The 27483-nt window shown below is 41.6% G+C and overlaps 1 protein-coding gene across 2 annotated transcripts in view; it reads left to right on the forward strand.

Moving 5' to 3' along the window:
- Nucleotides 1-22539, forward strand: part of PM20D1 (peptidase M20 domain containing 1) — a 54648-nt gene extending 32109 nt beyond the window's left edge. For both annotated transcript variants that reach the window (XM_078156367.1, XM_021003186.2), the window contains 3 exons: nucleotides 13324-13492; nucleotides 19052-19151; nucleotides 20758-22539. In XM_078156367.1, the coding sequence (XP_078012493.1) occupies nucleotides 13324-13492; nucleotides 19052-19151; nucleotides 20758-20881 (393 nt within the window). In that variant the 3' untranslated portion in view covers nucleotides 20882-22539. The remainder of the gene's footprint in view (nucleotides 1-13323; nucleotides 13493-19051; nucleotides 19152-20757) is intronic.
- Nucleotides 22540-27483: the final 4944 nt, after the last annotated feature.

A 27483-nucleotide genomic window follows, 5' to 3' on the forward strand; every position in this document is an offset into this window, starting at 1 on the left:
AGGAAGATGAGGACTGAGAAAAGGTCATTGGATTTGACAATTATGAGGTCACTGGTTATCTCGTACAGGGCAGTTTCATGTGAATGGTGCTTTCAGAAATCAGTTGACAGAAGGTTAAGAGGGACGTCTGGGAAGAAGTGGACTCAGAGGAAGTGTAGACTAACTTTTTTTAAAAAGTTATATAATACTATTATTATATTATGTATTAGAATTCTAGTTTAAGTAACTAATATTAAACACAATGGGGCACCTAGGTGGTACAGTGGATAGAATGCTGGCCCTAGAGTCAGGAGAACCCGAGTTCAAATACAGCCTCAGACACTTAATAGCTGTGTGACCCTGGGCAAGTCATTTAATGCTGTGTGCCTCAGTTTCTCATTCATAAAATGAGCTGGAGAAGGAAATGGTAAACCACTCTAGTATCTTTGCCAAGAAAACCCCAAATGGGGTCACAAAGAGTCATACATGACTAAAACGACTAAACAAAATTAAACACAGTGTTAGAAGTGAGACGTTTTAAAAGTTAAGTATACAAACAAAAACTTTTGTTTTTAACCAAAGTAAACCAGATCTCCTCAGGAATTTAAGCCTAGGTACTAACCTGGATGGAGAAGCAGCACAGCATAGTAGATATGGAGTCAGGAAGACCTGAGTTCAAGTCTTGCTTCTGTCATATAACTAGCTGTATAACCCTAGCCAGGGCATTTAACCACTCAGTGCCCCCAGACAACTCTTGAAAACTGTGGCAGTCGACAAGCATTTATTAAGTGCATACAATGAAAGACAAAAACAAAAACAAAAAGCAGCCCCTGTCCTCAAGGAAAATACAGTCTAGAGGAAGAGGCAACCTGTGTAAATACACACACACACACACACACACATACTGTGTGTTATTGTGTATATGTGTATATTGTGTGTGTATATATATACAAGAAGAGTTGGACATAACTCAAGTAAATGAACACCAAACATACACATGTATATAAGTGTATATCCATATACCTACATATGTGCATATGTGCATTTTACGTGCCTGTGTGTAGTGTTATAATATATGTATAGTAGTTTTCTAATGTATATGTGCATAATGTGAGTACACATGTATATATGTGATATGTATGCATGTATACTGTATACATATACTTGTAATATGTGTATATGTAACACTATAATTTATATATACTATATATAATAGTTATTATATATAACAACTATTAGTAACAATAGAAATAATAATAATAATAATAACTACTATCAAATATGAATGTACATGTAACACTATAGAGGTTGTATATACACTATATAATAACTACTATTATTCATAATAACTATTATATAACAATAGAAGTAATAGTAATAATAATTACTATTACATATAAGCATATATGTAACACTATAGAGGTTGTATATACACTATATAATAACTACTATTATTTATAATAACTATTATATAACAATAGAAGTAATAGTAATAATAATTACTATTACATATAAGCATATATGTAATACTATAGAAGTTGTATATACACCATATATAATAACTACCATCATATATAATAAGTATAATATAATAATAGAAATAATAGTGGTACAGTGGACAAAGCACTGGGCCTTGAGTCAGGAAGACCTGAATTCAAATGTGGCCTCAGACATTTACTAGCTGTGTGACCCTGAACAAGTCATTTTGCCTTTGTTTGTCTGAGTTCCCTTACCTGTAAAATGAGCTGGAGAAGGAAAAGGGCAAACTGCTCCAGGATCTCTGCCAAGAAAATCCAAATGGGATCACAGAGTCAGACACAATGAATGAAGAGCAACACACACCTATTTAGTGTTACACAAGTATTACAATACATACATGCACACATGGTGCATACATGTGTTACACGATATGCTCTATGTCTTATACATATATGCATGTATACATAGATGGAAGGTATAATCTAAAAGCTTCAGAGCAACTGCCATTCTCCATTGGAAGAGGGAGTTTTCTCACCAGCATTTCCCTATGCCACTAAAATCACAGATCTAGCCAAACAAAACAAAAGAAAAGAAAACTACTCACCTTAAATCTGTTAAGAAATATGAGCCATGACTACAGAGCATCAGAAAAGACATCACCACGCAATGCAAAGTGTCTGAGTTTGAAACCAGATGACCTGTTTTCAAATTTTGTCTCAGCTACTTGCTACTGATACGACCTTAGTCAAGTCACATCTCTCTTGGATTTAATTTTCTCATCTATAAAATGATGGGGTTGGGCTTGATGATGTCTGAGGTCTCTTCTAGATCTAAAACTATGATCCTCGGGCCAGCATGGTATAGCAGGGAGTAGGTGGAATCAAAAATCCAGAATTCTTGTCCTGGTTTTGCCATTTACCAGCTGTGTGACTTTGGGAAATTAACTTAATCTGAGCCTCAGTTTCCTTACCTGTAAAATGGGACTAATGATATTATAGTGAAAAGTTGTTATAAGAATCAAATGAGAGGAAAAGGTAAAGTGTTCTATAGCCACAAGGCACTATCTACGGCCATGAGCTGTGTTTTTAACTCCATGTGAATTTCTCCAGCATCCTTCCTCCTAAATCAGGCAAAGAAAAAAAAAATTATTAAGCACCTACTATGTGGGAGGCAAGGTATTAAGTTCTGGTGATACAAATAAAGGCAAAACACCACAGCAGCTGTCCTCAAGGGACTCCCATTCGGACAGGTTAAGGCATTTTCCTATCTGACGTTTGTTTGTTTGTTTATTTCTTTGTTTTGGCCTCACCACATAGTGGAGCTGTTTATCCCCATGGTACAAATGGGGAAACAGGTTCAGCCATTTGCCTAGAGTCACACAACAAAGAGCAGTCTGACTGGAGCAGGGACCCCAGTCTCCTGACTTCTCCCTAAGAGGTAGCCATTATCTCAGGAAATCCCAGCATTCCCCAAATTTAGCTTCTTTCCACTTGTTCTCTCCCACCCAGCATCATTCCAGCCCTTTCCAAGGGCATGTTTTCCACCCAGCTGGGGCCTTTCCCTCATGAGCATGGAAATATCTCCCTGGATTTGGCTCTCTTCCCTCTCCTCCATGCCTAGGCCACAGGGGCCTTCCTTCCTACAGAAACTCTCTGGAATCCCCACATGAGGCTGTTCCTCACCACCACATCTCCACTAACACACACACACACACACACACACACACACACACACACACACACACACACACACACACACGGAGGTATCTGTGGAAAGCCCTCATTGTCTAAAAAGCCCTCGGCCAACGCCGAAGCTCATTGATTAGTTACATCCTTTCCCCATAACAGCATCGCTATATAGATGTATGGGGACTGGCGTTACAAAATGGGGCAGTTAGGTGGCACAGTGGAGAGGGCATTGGACTAGGCATCAGGAACACCTGAATTCAAATCCTGCCTCAGACACTTACTAGCTATTTCAGTTTTCTTATCTGTAAAAGGTGGTTAATTAAAGCATCTGCCTCAAGTGTTGTGAGAATTGAATGTGGTGACATAGGTGCCTCACTTCACAAGTCTTTAGCAGTACCTAAATGCTTGTGAAGACTTCTCCAGGCAGAATGGGCAGATGAGAACAATTTGCTCCAAAGGCCATGAAGGCAGCTGAAGCAGGCATTGTAGAGTGCTCAGAGCTTAGTTAGATATCAAAGACGCCAAGGTCATCCATCTAATGCATCCTGGGCCATGGCCAACCATCTTGACTTTTGTCCTGCCACTGGGACCTCAGTAACTCTGGAACAGAGAGTGAGGCCGATGACTTTGTGCCACTCTGCCTCACTTCAATCCAATTCGTGCATGAGTCAAGACATCACCTGTGATATCATTGGTTCTCTTTGGAAACGAAGGATGAACAGCAACATAAATGTAGCAACAAAGGAAATCAGCGATGGCTAGAATCATCTTACGCAATCAGTCGTAATGTGATTGCCCAAGAATCTACAGTAGCTCTGTATCATTGCTCGTCCTATCGAATCCCTGCATTTCAGCTTTGCCTTGAGCTGTTCATAGTCCTAGATGCCATAAGCAGGAAGGAGCTTTGGAGATCGCAAGCCCCCTCCTTCCCTAGATAAGGAGGAAACTAAGTCCAAGAGAAGTGTCTTATACGAGATCATTCAGGAAGCATTATGTGTTCGTTTCCTGTTATGTGTGCACAAGGGACATGAGTGGAGTTTACTGGGAAGCAGACTTTGGCTCAAAATATGGAAGAATTTTCTATTAGAGCTATTCAGAAAATGGAATTCGCCTCCTTTTGAGAAGGTAAACCCCGACCCCTATAGGTAAAAACCAGGTGACCTGTGGATATTGTAGAACAGTAGTGTCAAACTCAAATAGAAGCTGGGTACCTGCTGGCCACATATTGACTGAGAAAATCACAAATTAACATTATCTATGTTATTTTTTTTTGGAGGCAATTGGGGTTAAGCGACTTGCCCAGGGTCATAGAGCTAATAAGAGTCTGAGGACAGATTTGAACTCAGGTCCTCCTGAATCCAGGGCCAGTGCTCCATCCACTGCGCTACCTAGCTGCCCCTATCTATGTTGCACTGTACTTTTATTCATTTTGTTAAAAATTTCCATTACATTTTAATTCAGTTCAGGAGTTTATTGACTTGAATTTGACACATCTGTATGTAGAGGGAATTCTGTCATGGGGTGAGAAGAGGGACTAGAGAGTCTATAAGGTCCCTTCCAATTCTCAAGGTTCTCTAAGATGTTATCCCTGCCTTCAAGAAGCTCACAGGATAGAGTCACAGAGTCAGGTTTGGAGAAGAGCTGAGGAACCATCTTCTCGAAAGCCTCCATTTTACAGGTTTCCAAGGCCCAGAAAGGGAATATGACTTATCCATCTGTCATAGGCTCACAGATTTGGAACTTGAAGGTACTTTGAAGATCATCTGTTCGAGCTTTCTTATTTTACACATGAGGAAATTAAGGCCTAGAGAGATAAAATGGTTTACCCAAGGCCACACAACTAGTCAAAAGCAGAGTCCAGATTCATCCTCAGGTCCCCAGACTTGAAACCCAGGGCTCTTTCCGCTGCGTCCCCCTGATTCTCACACAGCAAGTTAGTGGGCGAAGGCAAGAACGGCAGCTGGAATCCAAGACTCTTGAGTCCCAGGACATTACTTGCCTCCTTGTCCTCTGTTCAGGGGAAGGAGATTATGTCATGTGTACAGTGTGATTAGAGACTAATGCAAAGCTGGATGGCTTCTGTGCTGCACTCTCGGACAGCTAGAGCAGTTCTGCAAAGGGACAGCCCAAGGCCCTTCCTCTACTTGGAGTGCTCTACTGAGGCTGAAAGCTTAAGTGACTTGTCCAAGGTCTTACTGGTGCTAAGGAGAAGGTGGACTGAGAGGAGGGAGCTGAGAATTGGCAGCACAGCAAATGTGATCGATATGGAGCCAACACATCTAGGCTGGACTCCTGGCTGCTTGCTATCTGGTGTCTCTTGAGATGAGTCACTTCATCTCTAGGAGTCTTGTGAAAGGGTTGAACTAGGGGTCCTGCAAGGTTGACCTCCAAGGTCCCTTCTAGTTCTGAACTGATGGTCCTTGAGGATAAGAGATTAGAGAAAAGAGGCAGCTGGGTTTGGGTTCAGTGAGGACACCTCCCTGGACCCAGCTATTAATCATGCTCAGTACAGGAGCTGGGCATGACATCTGCCTTCTACAGGGGAGGTTGATGGGGCAATGTTCTCAGATTCTTTCTCATTGGAGAGAATCCAAGCCATCCTGGTGACTCCCAGGTGTACGGCAATTCCACCCTTCTCAGAGAGAGTCTTTGGTCAGGAACATAGCCATAACCAAAGTGTAGCAGTCCCAGTACAGCCCCTAAAAGGATGAGTGAGATATTGATCTCCCAAACCATCTCCCTGGTCCATCCCAAGATAGTTCCAGTGGGATCCCAACAGACCTCACTTGTCTGGGACTCCCTGAGACCAGATGTTGTAAACTTTCTTTTTTTTTTTTAATTAATTACTTTTGATTTACTAACAATCGCTTCCATAAGCTTTTGAGTTTTAAATTTTTCTCCCCCTCCCTCCCCACCTCCCTCCCCAAGATGGCACGTGATATGATATAGGCTACACATATAAATTCCTATTAAACATATTTTCACATTAGTGATGTTGTAAGGAAGAATTAGAGCCAATAGGAGGAACCACCAGAAAGAGGAAACAAAACACAACCGAAGGAAAAAAAATAGCAAATAGTATTCTTCGATCTGCATTCAAACTCCATAACTCTTTCTTTGGATGTGGAAAAACAAGCATTTCCATAACATAGTATAATAATACTAATAATAATAAGATGATTGCACATGAAACTGCAAATCTATTATGTATAACCTGCTATTCCTTTTAAACATATAACAAAGTTATCATGTAAATTTTTTCTTTTTTTGTCTTACCCCCCCATATCCTCTGATTTTCAAATTTTTCATTTTACATAATTATTTGTGTGCCAGAATCTATAGTCTTTATGAACAGGAACTATTTTTTTTAATATAAAATATATTATTTATTTTTAGTTTTCAACATTACCTTCCACAAGTTTTTGAGTTCCAAATTTTCACCCCATCTCCCCCCTCCCCCCACCCAAGATGCCATGCATTCTGAATATCCCTTCCCCTACTCTGTCCTCTCTTCTATCTCTCTCCCCTTCTCTTATCCCCTTCCCCTTCTATTTTCCTGTAGGGCAGGATAGACTTCTGTACCCCATTTCCTATATTTATTTCCCAGTAGCATGTGAAAACATTTTTTTAAACATATGTTTTTAAAACTTTAGGTTTCAAATTTTCTCTCTTCCTCCCTCCCCCCACCCTCATTGAAAAGGCAAGCAACTCAATATAAGTTGTACATGTGCAGTTATGCAAAACACGTCCATAGTAGACATGTTGTGAAAAACTAACTCTATTTCCCTTAATCCTATCCTGCCCTCCCATTTATTCTATTCTTTCTTTTGACCCTGTCTCTCCTCAGAAGTATTTACTTCTGATTAACCCCTTTCCCAATCTGCCCTCCTCTCTATCATCCCCCTGCTCTCTTGTCCCCTTTCCCCCCTATTTTCCTGTAGGGTAAGACAGATTTCCATACCCAATTGAATGTGTATGTTATTCCCTCCTTAAGCCAAATCCTATGAGAATAAGATTCACTCATTCCCTCTCACCTTCCCCTGTTTCCCCTTCCACTGTAAGAGACTTTTCTGTTTTTTTTTTGTGAGATAATTTACCCCATTCTACCTCTCCCTTTCTTCTTCTCCGAGTATAATCCTCTCTCATCCCTTAATTTTATTCTCCAGATATGACCCCTTAATCTTCAGCTCACCCTGTGCCCTCTATCTATCTATCTACATATACATACATATAATTTTTTTCCTCCAACTACCCTGATACTGACAAAGGTCTCATGAGTTATAAATATCATCTTTCCATGCAGGAATGTAAACAGTTCAATCTTAATAAGTCTCTTATGATTTCTCTTTCCTGTTTACCTCTTCATGTTCCACTTGAGTCCTGTATTTGAAAGTCAAATTTTCTATTCAGCTCTGGTCTTTTCATCAAGAATGCTTGAAAGTCCTCTATTTCACTGAATGACCATTTTTTCCCCTGAAGGATTATACTCAGTTTTGCTGGGTAGGTGATTCTTGGTTGTAATCCTATCTCCTTTGCCCTCCGGAATATTATATTCCATGCCCTGCGGTCCTTTAATGTAGAAGCTGCTAAATCTTGTGTTATCCTGATTGTGTTCCACAGTACTTGAACTGTTTCCTTCTGGCAGCTTGTAATATTTTCTCCTTGACCTGGGAACTCTGGAATTTGGCTACAATATTCCTAGGAGTTTTCCTTTGGGGATCTCTTTCAGGAGGAGATCTGTGGATTCTTTCAATTTCTATTTTGCCCTCTGGTTCTACTATATCAGGGCAGTTTCCTTGATAATTTCTTGAAAGATGATGTCTAGGCTCTTCTTTTGATCATGGCTTTCAGATAGTCCAATAATTTTTAAATTCTCTCTCCTGGATCTATTTTCCAGGTCAGTTGTTTTTCCAATGAGATATTTCACATTGTTTTCTAATTTTTCATTTTTTAGATTTGTTTCTACTGTGTCTGATTTCTCATAAAGTCACTATCTTCCAATTGCTCTATCCTAATTTTTAAGGAAGTATTTTCTTCAGTAAGCTTTTGGACTTCCTTTTCCATCTGGCCAATTTTGCTTTTTAGGGCATTTTTCTCCTCATTGGCTTTTTGGACCTCTTTTGCCATTTGGGTTAGGCTATTTTTTAAGGTGTTATTTTCTTCAGTATTTTTTGGGTCTCCTTCAGCATCACTCTCAGTTTTTCCTCTACTTCTCTAACTTGCTTCTCAAAATTTTTGAGCTCTTCCATGGCCTGGGACCAATTCATATTTTTCTTGGAGGCTTTGGATGTAGGGGCTTTGACTTTGTTGTCTTCTTCTGGTTGTATATTTTGGTCTTCTTTTTCACCAAAGTAAGATAATATAGTCTGACTCTTTTTGCGCTGCTTGCTCATGATCCCGGCCAATTACTTGAGTTTTAAACTCTTTGTTAAGGTACGAATCTGCTTCCAATGTGGAGAATGTACTGTCCCAAGCTTCGGGGTTTGTACAGCTGTTTTCAGAGATACTTGTAGGGACCTGTAAATTTTCAGTTCTTCCAAGGTGGTATGATAAGGGGCAAGGTGTTTACTCCTTTCCTGGCCTGCGACTACAAGTACTCCTTTCTGTCCTGTAACTGTGATGAGGGGCTCCTCTCCACAACCACTACAAGCTCCACCAAGCCAGCGCTCCTCCTCACCCCAGCACCGCTGCCCAGAACTGTGGCCCAGATCCAAACACGGGCAAAGCAAGAGATTCCTGCCTCAGCACTGGCAAAGAGATCCCTGCAATCCCTCTCTGATCAGCCACTGGATTCCCCCTCAGTCTGTGGGCCAGGAAGCTCGGGAAGCAGCTGCCCCACAGGGCCACGCTCTTGGGGAATGGAGCTGAAACCCGCCTTCCTTTCTCAGGCACCACAGAAACAGACTTTTCCCACTGACCTTCTGATTTGTCTTTGGCATTAGTGGATTGAGGAGTCTGGAAACCTCCACAGCTGCGTGAGATTCAGTCCTCTGAGGCCTGCTCCAGGTTTGCTGCAGCCTGCGCTCCCACGCTGCACTGCATTCCCAGCCCAGCACGATACACCTTTCTGATCAATCATCCAGGTTGTCTTGGGCTGGAAATTTGCTTCACTCTGTCTTTTTGTGGGTTCTGCTGCTTCAGAATTTGTTTAGAGCCATTTTTTATGAGTATTTGGAGGGGTTTGGGGGAGAGCTCAAGCAAGTCACTGCTTTCACTCCGCCATCTTGGCTCCACCTCTCATTTGCTCTAGATGTTGTAAACTTTCATCACGGTCACCTTACAACACGGCTGACTTGGGCTGCAAGCTCTGACTATACAGGGAGAGGAAGCAAAGAAAGTCTGATTAGTCTAAGCCCCCTCCTCCCTGCCCCCGCCCCCCCCAATCCCTACCTTGACTGCTGAGATCATTTTCCTGGTTCTATATGTAGCTGGTGACAAACAGGAAGCAGGGGTCCCTAGGGAGGGGAAGTAGGACTGTGTGAGCCTTTAATCACTAATATGAGACACCCATGAACTGGACTGGTCCTTCAGAGTTCATATGTTCATCCCCTTTCCTCAAGGTGAGACAATACCACCACCACCCCTCAAGTCCAGAAAGGTGAGAATCTCTTCTCTCTCTCCTTCCTCCCTCCCAAAAAAGATAATGGCATAATCACTCTCAGTCACCTAGCCCGATGGTTCAAAATCATTAGAAGTCTTTCTGGGTGTCTGAGCCAAATTCTCCTCTCTCCCCTCATACTCCACCATCATCTCTGTCCTCATTCTACCCTCAAGAGGGATCAGGAACAGCTGTTTACCTTCATCTGCAAATAACAACTGCTTGGAATTCATAGAATCCTTAAATTGGAAAGAACCTTAGGCATCATCTAGTCCAACCTGTATCTGAACAGGAATCCCCTCTACAATGTCCCTAGTAAGTCCAGCCTGAAAAACAACAATCACTCAAATCAGTGATAGGGATCCCTCTTGCCCTTTTTCCTTGCATCATGCCCACATTTGCTCTGACAACTTCTAACTCATTGCCCCTAAATGTTAGGTGCTCATTGGGACCCCCATTTTGGCCACAGTCATCAAGATCAGAGGATTGTAGATTTAGAGAGATGAAAGGACCCCAGAGGTCTTCTGGTTCAGCCTCATTTTGCAGCTGCAAGGACACAGGCACAGAGATGTTGAGGCTTACCCAAGGCATCTTGTAGAAAACAAAGCTTCCCCCCTGTGACCCAGCAATCACACGTTAGCATAGGATGAGGTCAAGATGAGTGAAACTTGCTGTGTGAGGTAAAAGCTCATAGGACTTTATTTTGAGCTTTCTGATGGATCATAATAATCCATTGATAATCAATAATCTGCCATCTGAAAGAAATGCCACAAACTACTCAAGAGAATGTGATACATGTGGGAAGTCAGCATCGGGAAAGCTGAGAGGACAATTTTAGCCTCAGTCTAAGATGGGATCCTCCTGGCTCAATTTCCCCATTATGTTCCTTTGAAAAGGAATGTTACCCACCTGACTATTCCTAAGTCTGGCTGTGAGATGGATTTGATACTGCATGGTTGGAAAACTGAATTATCTGAATCCAAACAGAGCTAAAGATGTTTTATCTTGTCATATCTGGGCCCTGCAGTCTTTTCTGTCAGATTTGTGCCTTCCAGACTACAGGCCATTCACCTACAATTGATAGCAAACAGCAGATACCAGCCAGTGTCCCCCCACCATTCCCTGGATGCAGCCTGTGCTCGGTTCCAGTCAACCTCCTCTTTGGGACTCTTTTACCAGCAGAAAGCAGTTTCAGAAGCTGAGATCTTTGCCCCTTACTCCAAAAGAATTTGGGTCCCATTTGTTTGAGGGGGTAATGATGAGGATGGGATGTAGACCCCAAAAAGGAAAAACGCTGGACTTTCTCCCACATGACCAAATCTCAGGAGTTCCCCCTGAGGCTATAATCCTATCAACTGGCCTTTCATTGTGGCTACACCCAATCTCCCAATTCTCTGTTAACCTTAACCTAGCCTAGCCCTCCATTGTCTTACCTCCCTATGGCCCCTTAATCCTAGCTAGGCTCTATTCTCCCTTGGCTACATGGTCCAGGTCCCAAGAGTTCTGTTCACCTACTGGCCACTCCCATCCGGATCCTCCTTAGACCCCTCCTTCCAGTTACCCCAAACTACTTGGCCACTCCTAGATCCCTCCCACAGTCTTTCTGTATATAAGGTCCATCTTGTCGCCATTAGGTGCTTAGATTCTTGTAATCTAGCCATTGCTCAGATTCTTAAAATCTAGCCAATAGCTCACTAATGTTCAGACTCCCTAAGAGTCTGCCCAATATGACGGATGTTCTAATAAACCTTGTCTTTGACTGAAAAAAAAAAGAGTAGCTACTAAGGAAGAAGGAGAGTTACTATACTGAAATGGGAGAGAGTGTCGGTAACAGGGCTCCAATATTTTTCAAGTCACTAGGCAGAAGGGACTAGATTTGTGGATCAAGGATGGGAAAAGGGAAGGGACAAGCATTTATTAAGTATCTTCTAAGTAAGCATTTTACAAAAATTTTCTCATCTGATCATTGGGCAACAAAGGTGGTACAGTGGATAGAGCCCAGGGCCTGAAATTAGAATAGACCTGAGTTTAAATCCAGTCTCAGATACTTACCAGCTTGTGGTCATTCAACCCCTCAGTTTCCTTGTCTATAAAATGGGGATAATAATAACACCCACTCCTCAGGGTTGTTATGAAGATCAAATGGAATAATAATGTACAGCACTTAGAACGTTGCTTGACATATAGTACATGCTATATAAATATTAGTTGTTGTTATTAAGTCAACTGGGATGTCCAGGTGCTATATGTAAGCATAGCAGTTCCCCATTACAGGACATCTACAAGCAGAAGCTGAATAATTAGTGGTCAAAGATCTTATAAAAATGGAACAGGTAGGTGGCACAGTGGATAGAGCAATGGCCCTGGAGTCAGGAAGACCTGAGTTCAAATCCAGCCTCAAACACTTACCAGCTATGTGACCCCGGGCAAGTCACTTAACCCTGATTGACAAAAAGAGAGAGAGAGAAAGAGAGATCTTATAAAGATGATTCATGTCTGCTTATGGGTTGGTCTGCTTATGAAGACGTGTGAGGTCTGGTCCAACTCTATAATTCTAAGATTCCTCAGTTTCCATTCCCCTCTTCTCTTGTGGTCATGAAATTAGGGCCCTGGAAATTGATCCATTCAGCTGCCTGGGTCTTACTTCTTAGTGGTAAGCTACATGAGGGAGTTTTTGGGTTTTTTTTTTTTTGGTGAGGCAATTGGGGTTAAGTGACTTGCCCAGGTCACACAGCTAGTAAGTGTCAAGTGTCTGAGGCCACATTTGAACTCAGGTCCTCCTGATTCCAAGGCTGGAGTTCTATCCACTGCACCACCTAGCTGCCCCTGAGAGAATTATTTCTTGCATCTCACTTAAACCTACCAAGTTCTAGCCCTTCTTGCTGAGGTTGTGAACCATAAGTACCTAATAATTTTTCCATCCCCTGGAAGTAATCAGCTGGTGCTATTCTGGGTATTTTCCCTGGCTGCCCTCCCATGCCTGGATTCTCTCCCTCTCATCTCTGCCTCATGCTTTTCTAGTGTCTTTCGAGTCCCAGTTCAAATCTCATCTTCTATGAGAAGCCTTTCTACTGTAGTCCTTAATGCTGTTGCCTTCCTTCTGAGACTACCCCCAATTGATTTATATACATACATATATATATACATATATGCATATATACACACACATATATCTTGTTTGCACATAGTTGTTTGCATGTTGTCTCCTCCATTAGACTGAGTGCCTGGAGGGCAAATACTGTCTTTTGCCTCTCTGTATCCCCAGCTCTTAGTACAGTACCTACTGCATAGTAGGCACCTACTGAGTCACGCACAGAAACCCAATCCCTGTTGATCTTTGGCACCTACCTCCCAGGGCTCCAATTCTGTTAGAATGGAAGCTCTTTTACAGCAAAGTCCATTTCAGTTTTTGTCTTTGTATCACCACGTGCCTGGCAGAGTTGGCATTTCACAATTTTTTTTAACAAATGGTTGCTGATTGAATGATTGACTCACTCTTTTGGAAGCTAAAAGACCAGTACTGTTTGGATTCCAGGGTGCTTAGTGGAAGTCCTAATTCCATTGTGTTTCCTTCCAAAGGTGCTAGAGATTGTCCAGAATATTGTGGCTGATGACCGAGTCCAGTATCAAGTGCTCAATGCCTTTAACCCTCTCCCGTTGAGCCCCTATGACCATGAAGCCTTTGGCTACCAGCTTCTCAGAAGGACCATCAGAGATGTCTTCCCAGAGGTCTCCGTAGTTGTCCCAGGTAATGACTTCACAAGGGGTGACCACTTGGAAAAGTGGCCAGGAATGGTTTCCTATCTGACTTCCTTTTCCCCTCACCCTTACTCCAGCTGTTTATGCCTGGAAACAGCTGCCTGCCTTCCTCCCTTCCTCCCCTGGCCCAGCTGGATCTTTCATCTATAACTGTTTTCTCCTATCAGAGTGGAAGGAAGAAAGCAAACAGGAAAGAGACAGAAACAATAAATCCCACCAGCCATTCTGGAGGTGAGAGAGGGGGAGAACTAGTTTTACTTGAGTTGGGGAGCAATCCTTTCTCAGCCTGAGTGTCAGTCCCCGCCAGGATTAACAGCTAGGTTAACCTTGCAGCTAGGTTTGAAATTCTATCCCATTTACCCTGACCAAAATCCAAAACCTAGACCATCCCCACCTATGTTTCCTTCTTCCACCTCTTTTGATTCAAAGCAAAGACACTTGGGTCACAAAGTGCCATCAAAATTTAACATGAAGTCAGAACTTCTTTAGTAAGTGCCTACTGTATGCAGAGCTCTATGCTTGGTGCTAGGGAAGGTACAAACTTTTTAGATCAGATCTGCTCCCTGCCCCCACAGAACTTGATGGCTGGCAGAGGGGACACAAACACAAATAATTCTGATAGAAAAAATATGGCATAGGGTATTGGAAATCTCACATCTGATACAACTAATGTGACTATGGGAAAATCACTTGAACTTACTGGGTCTCAGTTTCCTCATCTACAAAATGGAGATAAGAATATCTATATTATTCACCTTAGAGGATTATGACGATATGTCACACACTTGGAAGACTTTAAAGCATTTTGTACATACAGTGTAGGGGATTGATAGCAGGCTTCACAGTCAGGAAAAAGTAGGTTGAATCTCAGCTCTGGCACATTTGGTTCACTTCACAAACCTGGCAAGTCACTTAACCTCTCCTTGTTCCAGGAAACTCTCTGAGACTTTGAGTTGCCAGTTATATGAAAATCTGTGATGTTAAAGAAGATGACCTCAGACGACCTCACTGAGAATTCCCTACGTAAATGAAATCCAAAGTCCAATGCAAAAACTCACTAGAAGGGGCAGCTAGGGGCACAGTGGATAGAGCACCGGCCCTGAAGCCAGGAGGACCTGAGTTCAAATCTGGTATCAGACCAAACACTTGACACTTACTAGCTGTGGGACCCTGGGCAAGTCACTTAACCCCAATTGCCTTAAAAAAAATTTAAAAATACATTAAAATACAACATTATATACAGAATGAAGTGCTGTGTGACCAATGGAAATGAGGGAAGTTTCAAGGAGGAAGTTGCATTTGAATTGGGCTTCCTCTCCAAGGGGATGCCAAGAATGGGACTACCAGGAAATTCCCCATCCTCTTTCTGAGTTGATTTTGCAACTCTTAGCAATAGTAGTCTTCAAAAAGAGTTGTTGGAAGAGGGGAGGTCCGCACAAACTACTCTAGCTGAGATAGCAAGTAGATCTGTCCTAAATCTGAGACATTCAAGTGGTTGTCAACCTTCCTTTCTTCCCCCTCACCCCCAACATTTAGGGAGAATGAAGCCGACTTAGCTTTTCAACAACAGCTATAACTAGGAGTGTCTGAGCCTGGATTTAACCTTAGGTCTTCTCAACTCCAGGTCCAGCCCTCTATCCACTTTGCCAACTAGCACCTTACTTTAATGGTCTTCAAGAAAATCTGCAGTTCTGTTTGACAAAACATTTCTTTTTTTAATCTTTTTTTATATTTTTATTAATTTATTTATTTTTAGTTTTTAACATTCACTTCCACAAGATTTTGAGTTCCAAATTTTCTCCCCATCTTGCCCCACCCAACCCCCCTCCCTTCTATCGCCCTCCTCCTTCTCTTATCTCCTTCCCCTTCTATTTTACTGTAGGGCAGAATAGATTTCTATACCCCATTGCCTGTATATCTTACTTCCCAGTTGCATGTAAAAACAATTTTTAACTTTTTAAAACTTTGGGCTCCAAATTCTCTCCCTTCCTCCCTCCCCACTTACCATCATTGAGAAGGCAAGCAACTTGATACAGGTTATATATGTGTAATCATGCAAAACACTTCCATAGTAGTCATGTTGTGAAAAACAACACTCCCTTAATCTTATCCCACTCCCCCCCCTTTATTCTATTCTCTCTTTTGACTCTGTCCCTCCTCAGAAGTGTTTGCTTCTGATTACCCCCTCCCCCAATCTGCACTCCCTGGTAAGATAGATTTCCATACCCAATTGAGTGTATATGTTATTCCCTCCTTAAGCCAAATCTTATGAGAGTAAGGTTCACTCATTCCTTTTCACCTCCCCCATCTTCCTCTCCACTGTAAAAGCTTTTTCTTATTTGTTTTATGTGAGATAATTTACCCCATTCTACCTCTCCCTTTCTCCTTCTCCCAATATAATCCTCTCTCACCCCTTAATTTTATTTTTTAGATATCACCCCTTCATCTTCAACCCACCCTGTGCCATATATATATATATATATATATTATTATTATATATATATATATTTATATATATATATATATTCCCCCCTCCAACTACCCTAATACTAACAAAGATCTCATGAGTTATATATATCACCTTTCCATGTAGGAATGTAAACAGTTCAACTTTAATAAGTCCCTTATGATTTCTCTTTCCTGTTTACCTTTTCATGCTTCTTGAGTCTTGTATTTGAAAGTCAAATTTTCTATTCAGCTCTGGTCTTTTTATTAGGAATGCTTGAAAGTACTCTATTTCACTGAATATCCATTTTTTTTTCCTGAAGGATTATACTCAGTTTTGCTGGGCAAGCGATTCCTGGTTGTAATCCTAGCTCCTTTGACCTCCAGAATATTATATTCCAAGCCCTCCAATCCCCTAATGTAGAAGCTGCTAAATCTTGTGTCATTGTGATTGTGTTTCCACAATACTTGAATTATTTCTTTATGGCTGCCTACAATATTTTCTCCTTGACCTGGGAACTCTGGAATTTGGCCATAATATTCCTAGGAGTTTTCCTTTGGAGATCTCTTTCAGGAGGTGATTGGTGGATTATTTCCATTTCTATTTTACCCTCTGGTTCTAGAATATCAGGGCAGTTTTCCTTGATAATTTCTTGAAGATGATGTCTAGGCTCTTTTTTGATCATGGCTTTCAGAGTCCAATAATTTTTAAATTATCTCTCCTGGATCTATTTTCCAGGTCAGTTGTTTTTCCAGTGAGATATTTCACATTGTCTTCTATTTTTTCATTCTTTTGGTTTTGTTTTATAATGTCTTGATTTCTCAAAAAGATCATTAGCTTCCATTTGCTCCATTCTAATTTTTAAGGAAGTATTTTCTTCAGTGAGTTTTTGGATTTCTTTTTCCATTTGGCCAATTTCTTTTTAAGGCATTCTTCTCATTGGCTTTTTGGACCTCTTTTGCCATTTGGGTTAGGCTATTTTTTAAGGTGTTATTTTCTTCAGTATTTTTTGGGTCTCCTTTAGCATGTTGACTTTTTATGATTTTCTTGCATCACTCTCATTTCTCTTCCCAGTTTTTCCTCTACTTCTCTCACTTGCTTCTCAAAATCCTTTTTGAGCTCTTCTATGGCCTAAGACTGATTCATATTTTTCTTGGAGGCTTTGGATGTAGGAGCTTTGACTTTGTTGTCTTCTTCTGGTTGTATGTTTTGATCTTCTTTTTCACCAAAGTAAGATTCTATGGTCTGTCACTTCTTGTGAGGTTTGCTCATTTTCCCAGACAGTTATTTGAGTTATAAACTCTTTGTTAAGGTAGGAGTCTGCTTCCAGTGTGGAGAATGTACTGTCCCAAGCTTCAGGGGTTTGGGGCACTTGTTTTCAGAGATACTTCTAGGAACCTATAAATTTTCAGTTCACTCCTTTCCTGGCCTGTGCTGTGGTCTATGAGTGACCACAAGCACTCTTTTCTGCCTTGGAACTATGTAGAGGATTCCATCTGCTACTACAAGCTCCACCACCACTACAAGCTCCACCACACTTGTTTCATCCCAGGACCGCCACCCAGAACTTCAACCTAGATCCAAGCATGGACAAAGCAAGAGAATCCTGCCTCAGCAGCAGCAAAGAGATTCTTGCAGTCCCCCTCTGATCAGCCACTCAGTGCCCCCACCATCTATAGGCCAAGAGCTCTGGTAGCAGCTACCGCCCTGGGCCTGCGCCAAGTCTGGGGCCAGATTGAACTTCTCTCTCACCATGGTCCACAGACCTTTCCTACTGACTTTCTGAGTTGTCTTTGGTGTTTGTGGGTTGAGAAGTCTGGAAAGCGCCACAGCTGCCCGTGATTCAGTCCCCTGAGGACTGCTCCAGGTTCACTAAGCCTGGTCTTTGCCTGCATGGCACATGCTGAACTGCACTCCTCTCCCAGCCTGGAACAGTAGACCTTTCCAATCAATCATCCTGGGTGTCTTGGGCTGGAAATTTGTTTCACTCTCTCTTTTTGTGGGTTCTGTTGCTCTAGAATTTGTTTAGAACCATTTTTTACAGGTATTTGGAGAGGTTTGGGGGAGAGCTCAAGCAGGTCACTTCTTTTACTCCACCATCTTGGCTCCGCCTCCCAAAACATTTCTTAAATAGCTACAGAGCATCATGCCTACCCTTGAGAGATACAAAGTTTACATAAGACAAGATCCCTGTCCTCACAGAGCTTATAGTCTAGTAGTTGTAATGTAATGTAATGTAATTTGTAAATGGTACATGATAAGTGCATAAGAGAGGTGTGATTGTATAACCTGTATCAATTGTTTCAGGGAGGGGGAAGGGAGGGAGAGAATTTGGAACTCAAGATTTTTTAAAATGGATGTTAAAAATTGTTTTCACATGCAATTGAGGAAAAAAATAAAATATTATTGACCGGAAAAAGAGAGAGATGTGAACAAGGTAAGTTGTGAGGAAAAAGAGGTCATTACGTCCTAGGGGATCAGAATAGACAACCTTACAGAGGTTGTCTGAGTTGGGCTTTAAAGGATGGAAAAGAAGTAGCTGAGAAATTGCAAAGGGTAGAGGCTAGACATAGGGAAGAGCAAAGGTTCAAGGTAGAAACGTGGGAGAAAGGTGGCGGGCGGAAAGTGGTACAAAGCATAGCAAGGTGTTCACATTGGCTCAAGTAGAGCAGGAGTCAACCTTTTCTGGTATAATGGATCTTCTTGACAGGCTGGTGATACCTAGGGACCCTTTCAAAATAATATTTTTTAGGAGCAACTAGATAGCACAGTGGATAGAGAACTGGCCCTGGATTCAGTTCAAATCTGACCTCAGGCACTTGAAACTTATTAACTGTGTGACCCTGGACAAGTCACTGAAATAGTTCTCTCTCTGTCTCTCTGTCACTCTCTCTATATATGTATATGTGTATGCATACATACATACATATATATATATAAAATTCACAGCCCCCTATTTGGAAAGAAATTGTATGAAACATGGAAATGGGAGATAGGAGAGTGGCTAAGGAATCTGGCCTGGTCACAGGCTCCTAAATTCTAGGCATAGCCCTATGGTAGGTCCCTGCCTGACTGCTATCCCTATTGTCTCTCTTCCCCTAGGAATTTGTATTGGCAACACTGATGTCCGCCTCTACAGTAACATCTCCACAGGCCTCTATCGATTTAACCCTGTACCTATGAACCCAGAGAGCTTCAAGAGGTGAGTGGAGGAGAATGAGGCAGTAGGTTAATGGATTGACCACCCCACCCTCTTTATGGAATAAAAGAGTATCAAGTCTTATAAAGGAAAACTGGAAATCTGGATAAACCCAACTAATTGCCCTCTGTGCCAGGGTCTTCTCCCTTCCAGCATTTTCTAACATTGACACTTAAATTCTCTTGTAAAGAAAATCATTTACTGATGCGCTCATTTACCAAACATTTATTGAATACTGTGGGAAAGTTAAGAACATGCTGGATTTGGAGGCATAAGACCTAGGTTCAAATCACAGATTAGCCCCTGGTAACCTTAGGTAAGTCATTCCTTCCACATCTAAATCTATGATTCCCTAAAGTCAGCAATACTCAGAAAGGTGAATCATTTTGCATAGAATTTGTGATCCTTCTGTATGTTAATCACTGTAGGGAATATAAAAATGAATAAAAACTATTCCTAATAAAGCGTCTTACTTATGTGCATGTAAGTTGAGTAAAGAGAGCCCCAAAAATCAAAACTCTTGAGGTCTAATATCAATCTTGGTTTTAATCCATGAAGAGCTGGATTATATAAATGCTCTGCATCTCAGTCTCTATCACCAAAAGGAAGTTTTCTATTCTTTCCCACTTCACTGGGATAGGAATGAAAGATCAAAAGAGAGGGAAATGCTTTGAGTTCTTAGGAGAAAATATACTATGAATTCTAAGAGATGATTGACAACTCTCAGTTAATTACCTATAGGTTATTCAGAAAATTAATCCCAGGATTTCAGACCCCACTGACTCCCTGCACACTTTTGGCAGGTCTCCTCCCATCAGTCAAGGTAGACTCAGATCATGCAAATTTATTGGAATATTTGTCTATAACTGACTTCCCCAGACTTTCTGCAAAATTAGTTATTTTCTTCACGGCTTGAGCTGTCCAGAAGAAGGAGAGGGATTTGAGGGTGGGTATACCTAGTTCCGAAGGAATGCAGGGGAGTCTTCCCACAGGAGAGCAAAATGCAGAGAAGGGGACAGGGCAGCAAGGATCACCTTGAAGTTCTGTGAAATTACTTCTGAAATCTAGGGCAAGATGTTAAGTTAAATGTTAAAAACTATTTCTCCTATGGCTTCTTATATTTATCAGCCTTTCAGGTGTCATTACTAAAGTGCCTCACCTTACTATGGCTGACTTTATACTGTTTATGGTTGAAAATTTGATAACCCAGCAATAGCAATTTGCATATTGGATTGGATTGGATTGGATTGGATTAATATTGTTTATGGCTTTTCTATAATTGGTTAAATAATACAAATTGTAGATCGTTTTCAATGAATGTTGATAGGTAACTGTAAAATGTTTCCCTTGTTGGAATGTTTTAATATTACAAATGAACATGTCTTCTAAATATAACTTGAAGTTTGAAAGAAAAATCTAGGAGTGGAATCATTGAGAAGTGATCATAATCTTATGTATATTGAGCTATCCTCCTTAGAATGAGTTCCTTCCTGGTGCCCCTCCTGCTTCCGCAGGATTGGAGACTGGTAGCCTCAAGGGGGCTCTGTACTGCTTGTGTCAGAGCAGATACTATAGTAATAAGGCCCCTCTGCCAATTTCTCTTTCACAGTTTTCATGGCTTAAACGAGAGGATCTCCATCAAAGCCTATGAGAACCAGGTGATGTTTCTGTTTGAACTGATCCAGAATGCAGATACCGAGAAGGTTCCCGAACCTCATGTACATGAGCTGTGAAAGGATGGTGATTATCTCCAACTATCTGCCCTGGGAGATACTAAGCCCTCCTCTAAAGTGGACAGCCTCTGGAAGAAGAAATGCACATGATTTTATAGACTTTTGGAGTAATCCATGAAGCAGCACCCTGCCTGCCTTCCTGCCTCAACCGCAGACTTGTCCATAAGCAGGGGTTCAGTGATGGGATGGGGGGCGGGGGAAGGATGAATATAAGCAGCTTTAGCTTAATCCCCAAGATCTCTTTACTCACCCCCTACCATCACGAAGCATGCCTCTCCCAGGTCCCATTGCTGACTTTCAGGCCTGGGATATCAGGCTCATAGTCAATTTTTTTTTTCCTAGTGAAGACTTTCATTTGTAGGCATTATTACTTAACTCTCCATACACAACTACTTCTATTACATCCTTTCTTCTATTGCTCTGACCCTAGGATCCCTAGTTTCTGGCCATCTCATGTACTTTCCTCCCTCTCTTGTTTCCCTCTCTCCCTCCCTTGTTTCCCTCTCTCCCTCCCTTTCCCTCTTCCTCTCCCCCTTGTGCTGGGAGGAACCCAAATATGAAACAGGACAAACTAAAGTGAGATGAAATAAAGTGATCAGTACCCAGCAGCTCAGTCCCTGCTGATGAGGGCTCTGCCTCTGGTCACTTACTGGAGAAACAAAAGCCTGGCTCTGGCCGGAGGACACCCAAAGTGGGGAGGGTCAGTAGGAACAGAGAGCAGCCCAGAACCTGAGTGAGGCCTAATTCTTGGAGTAGGGAGGGAGAAGGGCCTCCTGTCCTTGGGCTGCCCTCCCTCCCTCCCACTTGGCCTGGAGTTTTGCTCCCTCCTGCAGGCCTGTTCCTTCCACCGCTGCCCTGCTCTCTGCACCCCTGCCAGTGCTAATCTGTGGAAACATTCCCCTGGCACAGCCTCACCTTCCTCCCCCCCCCGCTGCCCCGCCCACTTTGTACTCTCAGAGGGGAGGGTCCAAGTTCCCTTATGGCCCCAGCCTCTCTGCCAAGCTGCTAGCCAGCAAGGCCCCAGCCCTGGCCCAGCCCCATGGCCTGATTGAGTCTGATCAAAGGCAGGGGGAGGGGTACTCTGGGGTCAAGACAGAAGAAGAAATGGGGTTTAGACTATTCTGATTTAGATGAGGAGACTTGGATGTTGGCACCCGTTAGGAGAAGGGAGGACGCTCCTAACTTTACTCTCCTAAGTAAATTTGAATCCGTTTCCATGACAACCAGGTGGGCGGTCTGCAAGTACTGGTGCTATTTGTCCTGATTTGGGAGCTGCTCTTTGTAGATCACTGGGTCGTTAGGGTAAAGGAGGGAAGTGTAGAGGGGGCTGGGCTAAGGGAAGCTCTCTCTATGTGAGCCAAGCACAGACCTTTCCTGGGGTCAGTGAATAGGATTGCCAAAAACTCCTCAGAGCTTCACTGGAGCAAGAGATAATGTCAATATATCAACTCTCTACTCTTGTCTGTCCCCTGTATCCAATCCACCTATGAAATGAGAAAATTGACTAGATCAGGGGTTCTTAAGCTTTTTTTGTGTCGTGGAATCTTGGCAGGCTGGTAAAGCCCATGGACCCCTTCTCAGAGTAATATTTTCAAATAACCATAACTGAAGTGTATTTAATTTCAATTCATGAAAATAAAGATGTCATTTTTTTTTCATCCAAGTTCTCAGATCTTTGGAAATCTATGGCATACACGGACCCCAGGTTAACAATCCCTGGAAAACATGGTCTCTAAGATCCAGTTTCCAGGGCAGACAGCAAAGGTGAAGAAGATATTGGTTTAACTCCAATAGTTTTTTTTAATTATCTGGATTTCCATTATCTAGTGAGCACATCACAAAGGGGTTTCAATGGCACCGTCGGGCACTTCTATAGTTGAAAGCATCTTGGGCAGCCAGTATTGGGGGTGAGATGGGATCCATGAGACCCAGTGTCTGGTGGTCATGCTCCAGTAGAGATGCTCAAGAACAGGATTGAAGAAGGCTGCTGTGCTCTGGGCCTTGATTCACATCTCTGTAGCAATGATGTTGGCCCTTCCCTTCTTCCCTATGGCCCACCTTTGTCCCAGCACCCCCACAGGGTCTCCACACACCACTCTCCCATTCCTACTGGCTCCTCTTGTGTTCTGCCTGTAGGAGGTGTAAGGTTTTCTTCCACAGCTTAGCGTGGGTCCAGCCACATCTTGGATCTAGTCCCCGGGTAGGACGAGGACTGGATGGGGATCGGAGCTCTGAGGAAGCATATGAGAAGGGCTTCTAGGGAAACACCTCTTGCTCTCTGCCTACTTTGAGAAAAGACACTGTCTAGCCTCAGAAGAATGTTTTCTGAGTTCCCACCCAAGGAATGAGAGGCCTGAGAAGGGAGTATGTGGAAGGGAAGGAGGAACTGCAAATTCTGGCTCAGAAAACACAGACATTCCAATCCCACAGGCTCCCTGAGGGCTTTTGTATAGAAATACTCTAGCCGAAGACCTGGCCTAAAATGACATGAGTCAATGGGGACCTGATTAGGACTGGGGGACTGTATCAGGTAACTCTCACCCACTGCCCAAAATGAAGATTAGATGTGTCCTGGAGGGTCCCACCTTCTGGGTGTTCTTTAAGCACACAAAGAGGTTTTAGCCTGTTGCCCAAGCCTAAGGGGAGGGAGACAAAGGAGGGGATGCAGCACATAGGCACAAGGAGGGTTAGGAGTCCTAGAAGATTAGATGAAGGAGCAGGAGGGTTTGATCCCACAAGAGATCAAGCTACTCAAATCTCAATGTGTTCCCGTCTTGATGACAGCAAAGGCAGCCAAGTCAGTCAGTACCATTCACATGCCCACTCTGCACATAGAGTCTTAGCTCTCATCCTAGGCAGACCGAAAGAAGAGGAAAACACAGTGCTTGCCTCCAGGGAACTCAAGTCCAACACAATTTACTCACTCATGTGCTGCAGATCAAACTGGGGTCAGTAGGTAGAAGTTGAAGGGAGGCAAATTATGGCTCAAAAGGAGATTATGGCTCCTTATGACTGGGTAGGGGCCTAGGGACCCAAGAGGGACTAAATCTGTTGATTTCACTTGTGTAGGGAAGTGTCAGTGGAAGAAACTTCATCTGTTTGCAGTGAGGGTTAAGTCAGGCTTAGGAGCCCCAAGGACTTTCCAAAAAGGCAAGCCTAGATCCTTCTTTTTCTTTTCTTTTTTTTTTAATTAATTTATTTTGATTTATCAACAATCACTTCCATAAGCTTTTGAGTTTTAAATTTTTCTCCCCCTCCTTCCCCACCTTCTTCCCCAAGACAGCGCACAATCTGATATAGGCTATATATATACATATACATATATATATACACACATTCCTATGAAACATGTTTTCACATTAGTGATATTGTAAGTAAGAATTAGAACCAATAGGAGGAACCACCAGAAAGAGGAAACAAAACATAACAGAAGAAAAAAAAATACAAATAGTATGCTTCAATCTGCATTCAAACTCCATAATCCCTTCTTCTTTGTGGATAGCATTTTCCATCATGAAGCCTTTGGAGATGTCTTAGATCCTTGTATTGCTAAGGGGGGTTAAGTCTATCAATATTAGTCATCTCACAACCTGGCTGTTACTGTGTACAACATTCTCCTGGTTCTGCTCACTTCACTCACCATCAGACCAGACAAGTCTTTCCAGGTTTTTCTGAAGTCTGCCTGTTCATCATTTCTTATAGCACAATAGTATTCCATTACATTCATATACCACAACTTGTTCAGCCATTCCTCAACTGATGGGCATCCTCTCAATTTCCAATTCTTTGCCACCACAAAAAGAGCTGCTATAAATATTTTTGTACATGTGGGTCCTTTTCCCATTTGTATGATCTCTTTGAGATAAAGCCCTACAAGTGCTATTTATTGCTGGGTCAAGATCCTGCTTTTTCTAAAGCTTCTTTTTAAAAATCAGTCAGTCAGTTAACATTTATTAAGCACCTATCATATGCCAGGCACTGTGCTAAGAACTGGGGATATGAAGAAAGGTGAAAAACAGTCTCTGCTCTCAAGGGGCTCACCATCTAAAGGGGGAGACAACATGAAACAACTCTGTAAAAACCAGATTCTTTTTTTGGGGGGGGGTAGGCCTTGGGGTTAAGTGCCTTGCTCAGGGTCACACAGCTAGTAAGTGTCAAGTGTCTGAGGCCAGATTTGGACTCAGGTCCTCCTGACTCTAGGGCCAATGCTTTATCCACTGTGCCACCTAGATGCCCCCCAAAAAAGAGATTCTTACAGGAGAAATGGGTTAATCCCAGATGGAAGGCACTAAGGTTAAGGAAGACCAGGAAAGGCTTCTTGCCAATGGTGAGACTTAAGCTTAGGCTTGACAAAGCCAGGGAGCCTAGGTGACAGAGATGAGGAAGGAGAGAATTCTAGGTATGAAGGACAGTCAGTGAAAACATTCAGAGTTGGGCAGTGGTGGGTCTATCGTGAGGAAGGAGGCCAGTGTCACTGGATGGCAGATTCCTTGGAACAAAGTAAGGGATAAGAAGATTGGAAAGGTAGGAAGGAGTTTAGGTTACAAAGAGTTTTGAAAGCCAAACTGTATTTTATATTTGATCCTGAAGGTAATTGGGAGCCATGGGTGATAGGGTCAGATCTGTACTTCAAGGAAAGTCAATTTGAAAGATAAGTGGAGGATGGATTAGAGTGGGAAGAGGTTTGTGGCAGGGAAACCAACCTCAAAAGTGAAAAAAAGTTGGATTAGATAACTTCTATTTTCCCTTTCAACTCTAAGATTCAATGATTCTAGAGGTCATCTAATAAAAGACCTATATGAATTGACACAAAGCGAAGTAAAAAGAACCGGGAAATCATTGTGCAGAGTGACAGCAAAGTTGTAATGATGATCAAGTGTGAAAGACTTGGCCACTCTGAACAATGCAATGATCCAAGACAATTCCAAAGGACTTATAATGAAAAGAATGCTCTTCACCTCCAGAGAAAGAATTGAAGAACTCTGAGTGCAAATTGAAGCATAATTTTCTTACTGTATTTTTCTTTGTTTGGAAATATGACTAATGTGGAAATGTTTTGCATGATTTCACACATATAATTGATTTGCCTTCTCAGTGGCTGGGGTGGGGGGGGTGGAGAAGAGAGAGAAGTTGGAACTCAAAATTTAAAAACAAAACAATGTTAAGAATAAATAAGTAATAAATTAAAAAACTTTTTGAAAAGAATGTGTGAAAGAAAGAGCAGATCAACAAACTGGGCATGCATCTAAAAAAAAGCTAGAAAAAGTAACAAATTTAAAATTTCCAATTAAACACCAAAATGGAACACCTCAACATCAGAGATTAATAAAATTGAAAGTAAAAAAAAAAATCAAAGTAATAAACAAAACTAGGAGCTGGTTTTATGAAAAAAACAATAAAATACATAAACCATTGGTTAATTTTATTTAAAACAAACAAACAAAAGAAAACCAAATTATCACTATCAAAAATGAAAAGGGCAAATGTGCCAGTAATGAAGATGAAATTAAAGCAATTATTAGGAGTTATTTTGCCCAATTATATGCCAGTAAAACTGATAATCTAGATGAAATGGATGAATATTTACAAAAATATAAGCCCAGATTAACAGAGGAAATAGAATCTTACAAAAAAACTGAAACCGTCAATGAGCTGTCTACGAAAAAATTCCCAGGACCAAGTGGATTTACAAGTGAATTCTACCAAACCTTTAGGAACAATCCCAATGCTATATAAACTATTTGAAAAAATAGGCAAAGACAGAGTCCTACCAAGTTCCTTTTATGGCACAAATATAATTTTGATACCTAAATCAGGGAAAGCAAAAACAGAAAGAAAACTATAGACCAATTTCCCTAATAAACATCAATGAAAATTTTTAAATAAAATACTAGCAAGGAAATTACAGCAATATATCACAAAGATCATGTACTATGACCAGGAATTTATACCAGGAAGGCAGCAGGGCTGGCTCAATATTAGGAAAGCCATCAATAATTGACCATATCAATAACAAAAACAACAAAAATCATGATTCTATCAATTGACGCTGAAAAAATTTTGACAAAATCCAATACTCATTCCTATTAAAAACTCTAGAAAGCATAGGAATCAATGGAACTTTTATTAAAATAAGTAGTATTTATCTAAAACCAGGAGCAAGCATTATCTTTAACAGGAATAAATTTGAAGCCTTTCCAGTAAGATCAGGAGTGAAGCAAGGATGTTCATTATCATTATTATTCAGTAATGTACTAGAAATGCTAGCTATAATGATAAGACAAGAAAAAGAAACTGAAGGAATTAAAAATACACAATGACAAAACAATCACTCTTTGCAGATGATGTGATGTATACTTAGAGAATAGAAGACGGGGTAGCCAGGTGGCACAGTGGATAGAGCACAGGCCCTGGAGTCAGAAGGACCTGAGTTCAAATCCAGTCTCAGACCAGACACTTGACACTTACTAGCTGTGTGACCCTAGGCAAGTCACTTAACCTCAATTGCCTAGGTTAAAAAAAAAAAGGGAGAGAGAATATAAGAGAATCAACTAAAAAAACTAGTTGAAGCAACTTCAGCAAAGTTGCATGATATAAAATAA

The sequence above is a fragment of the Phascolarctos cinereus genome, unplaced genomic scaffold (genome assembly GCF_003287225.1).
Source record: "Phascolarctos cinereus isolate Bilbo 61053 unplaced genomic scaffold, phaCin_HiC Scaffold_5;HRSCAF=322, whole genome shotgun sequence".
Lineage (NCBI taxonomy): Eukaryota > Metazoa > Chordata > Mammalia > Diprotodontia > Phascolarctidae > Phascolarctos > Phascolarctos cinereus.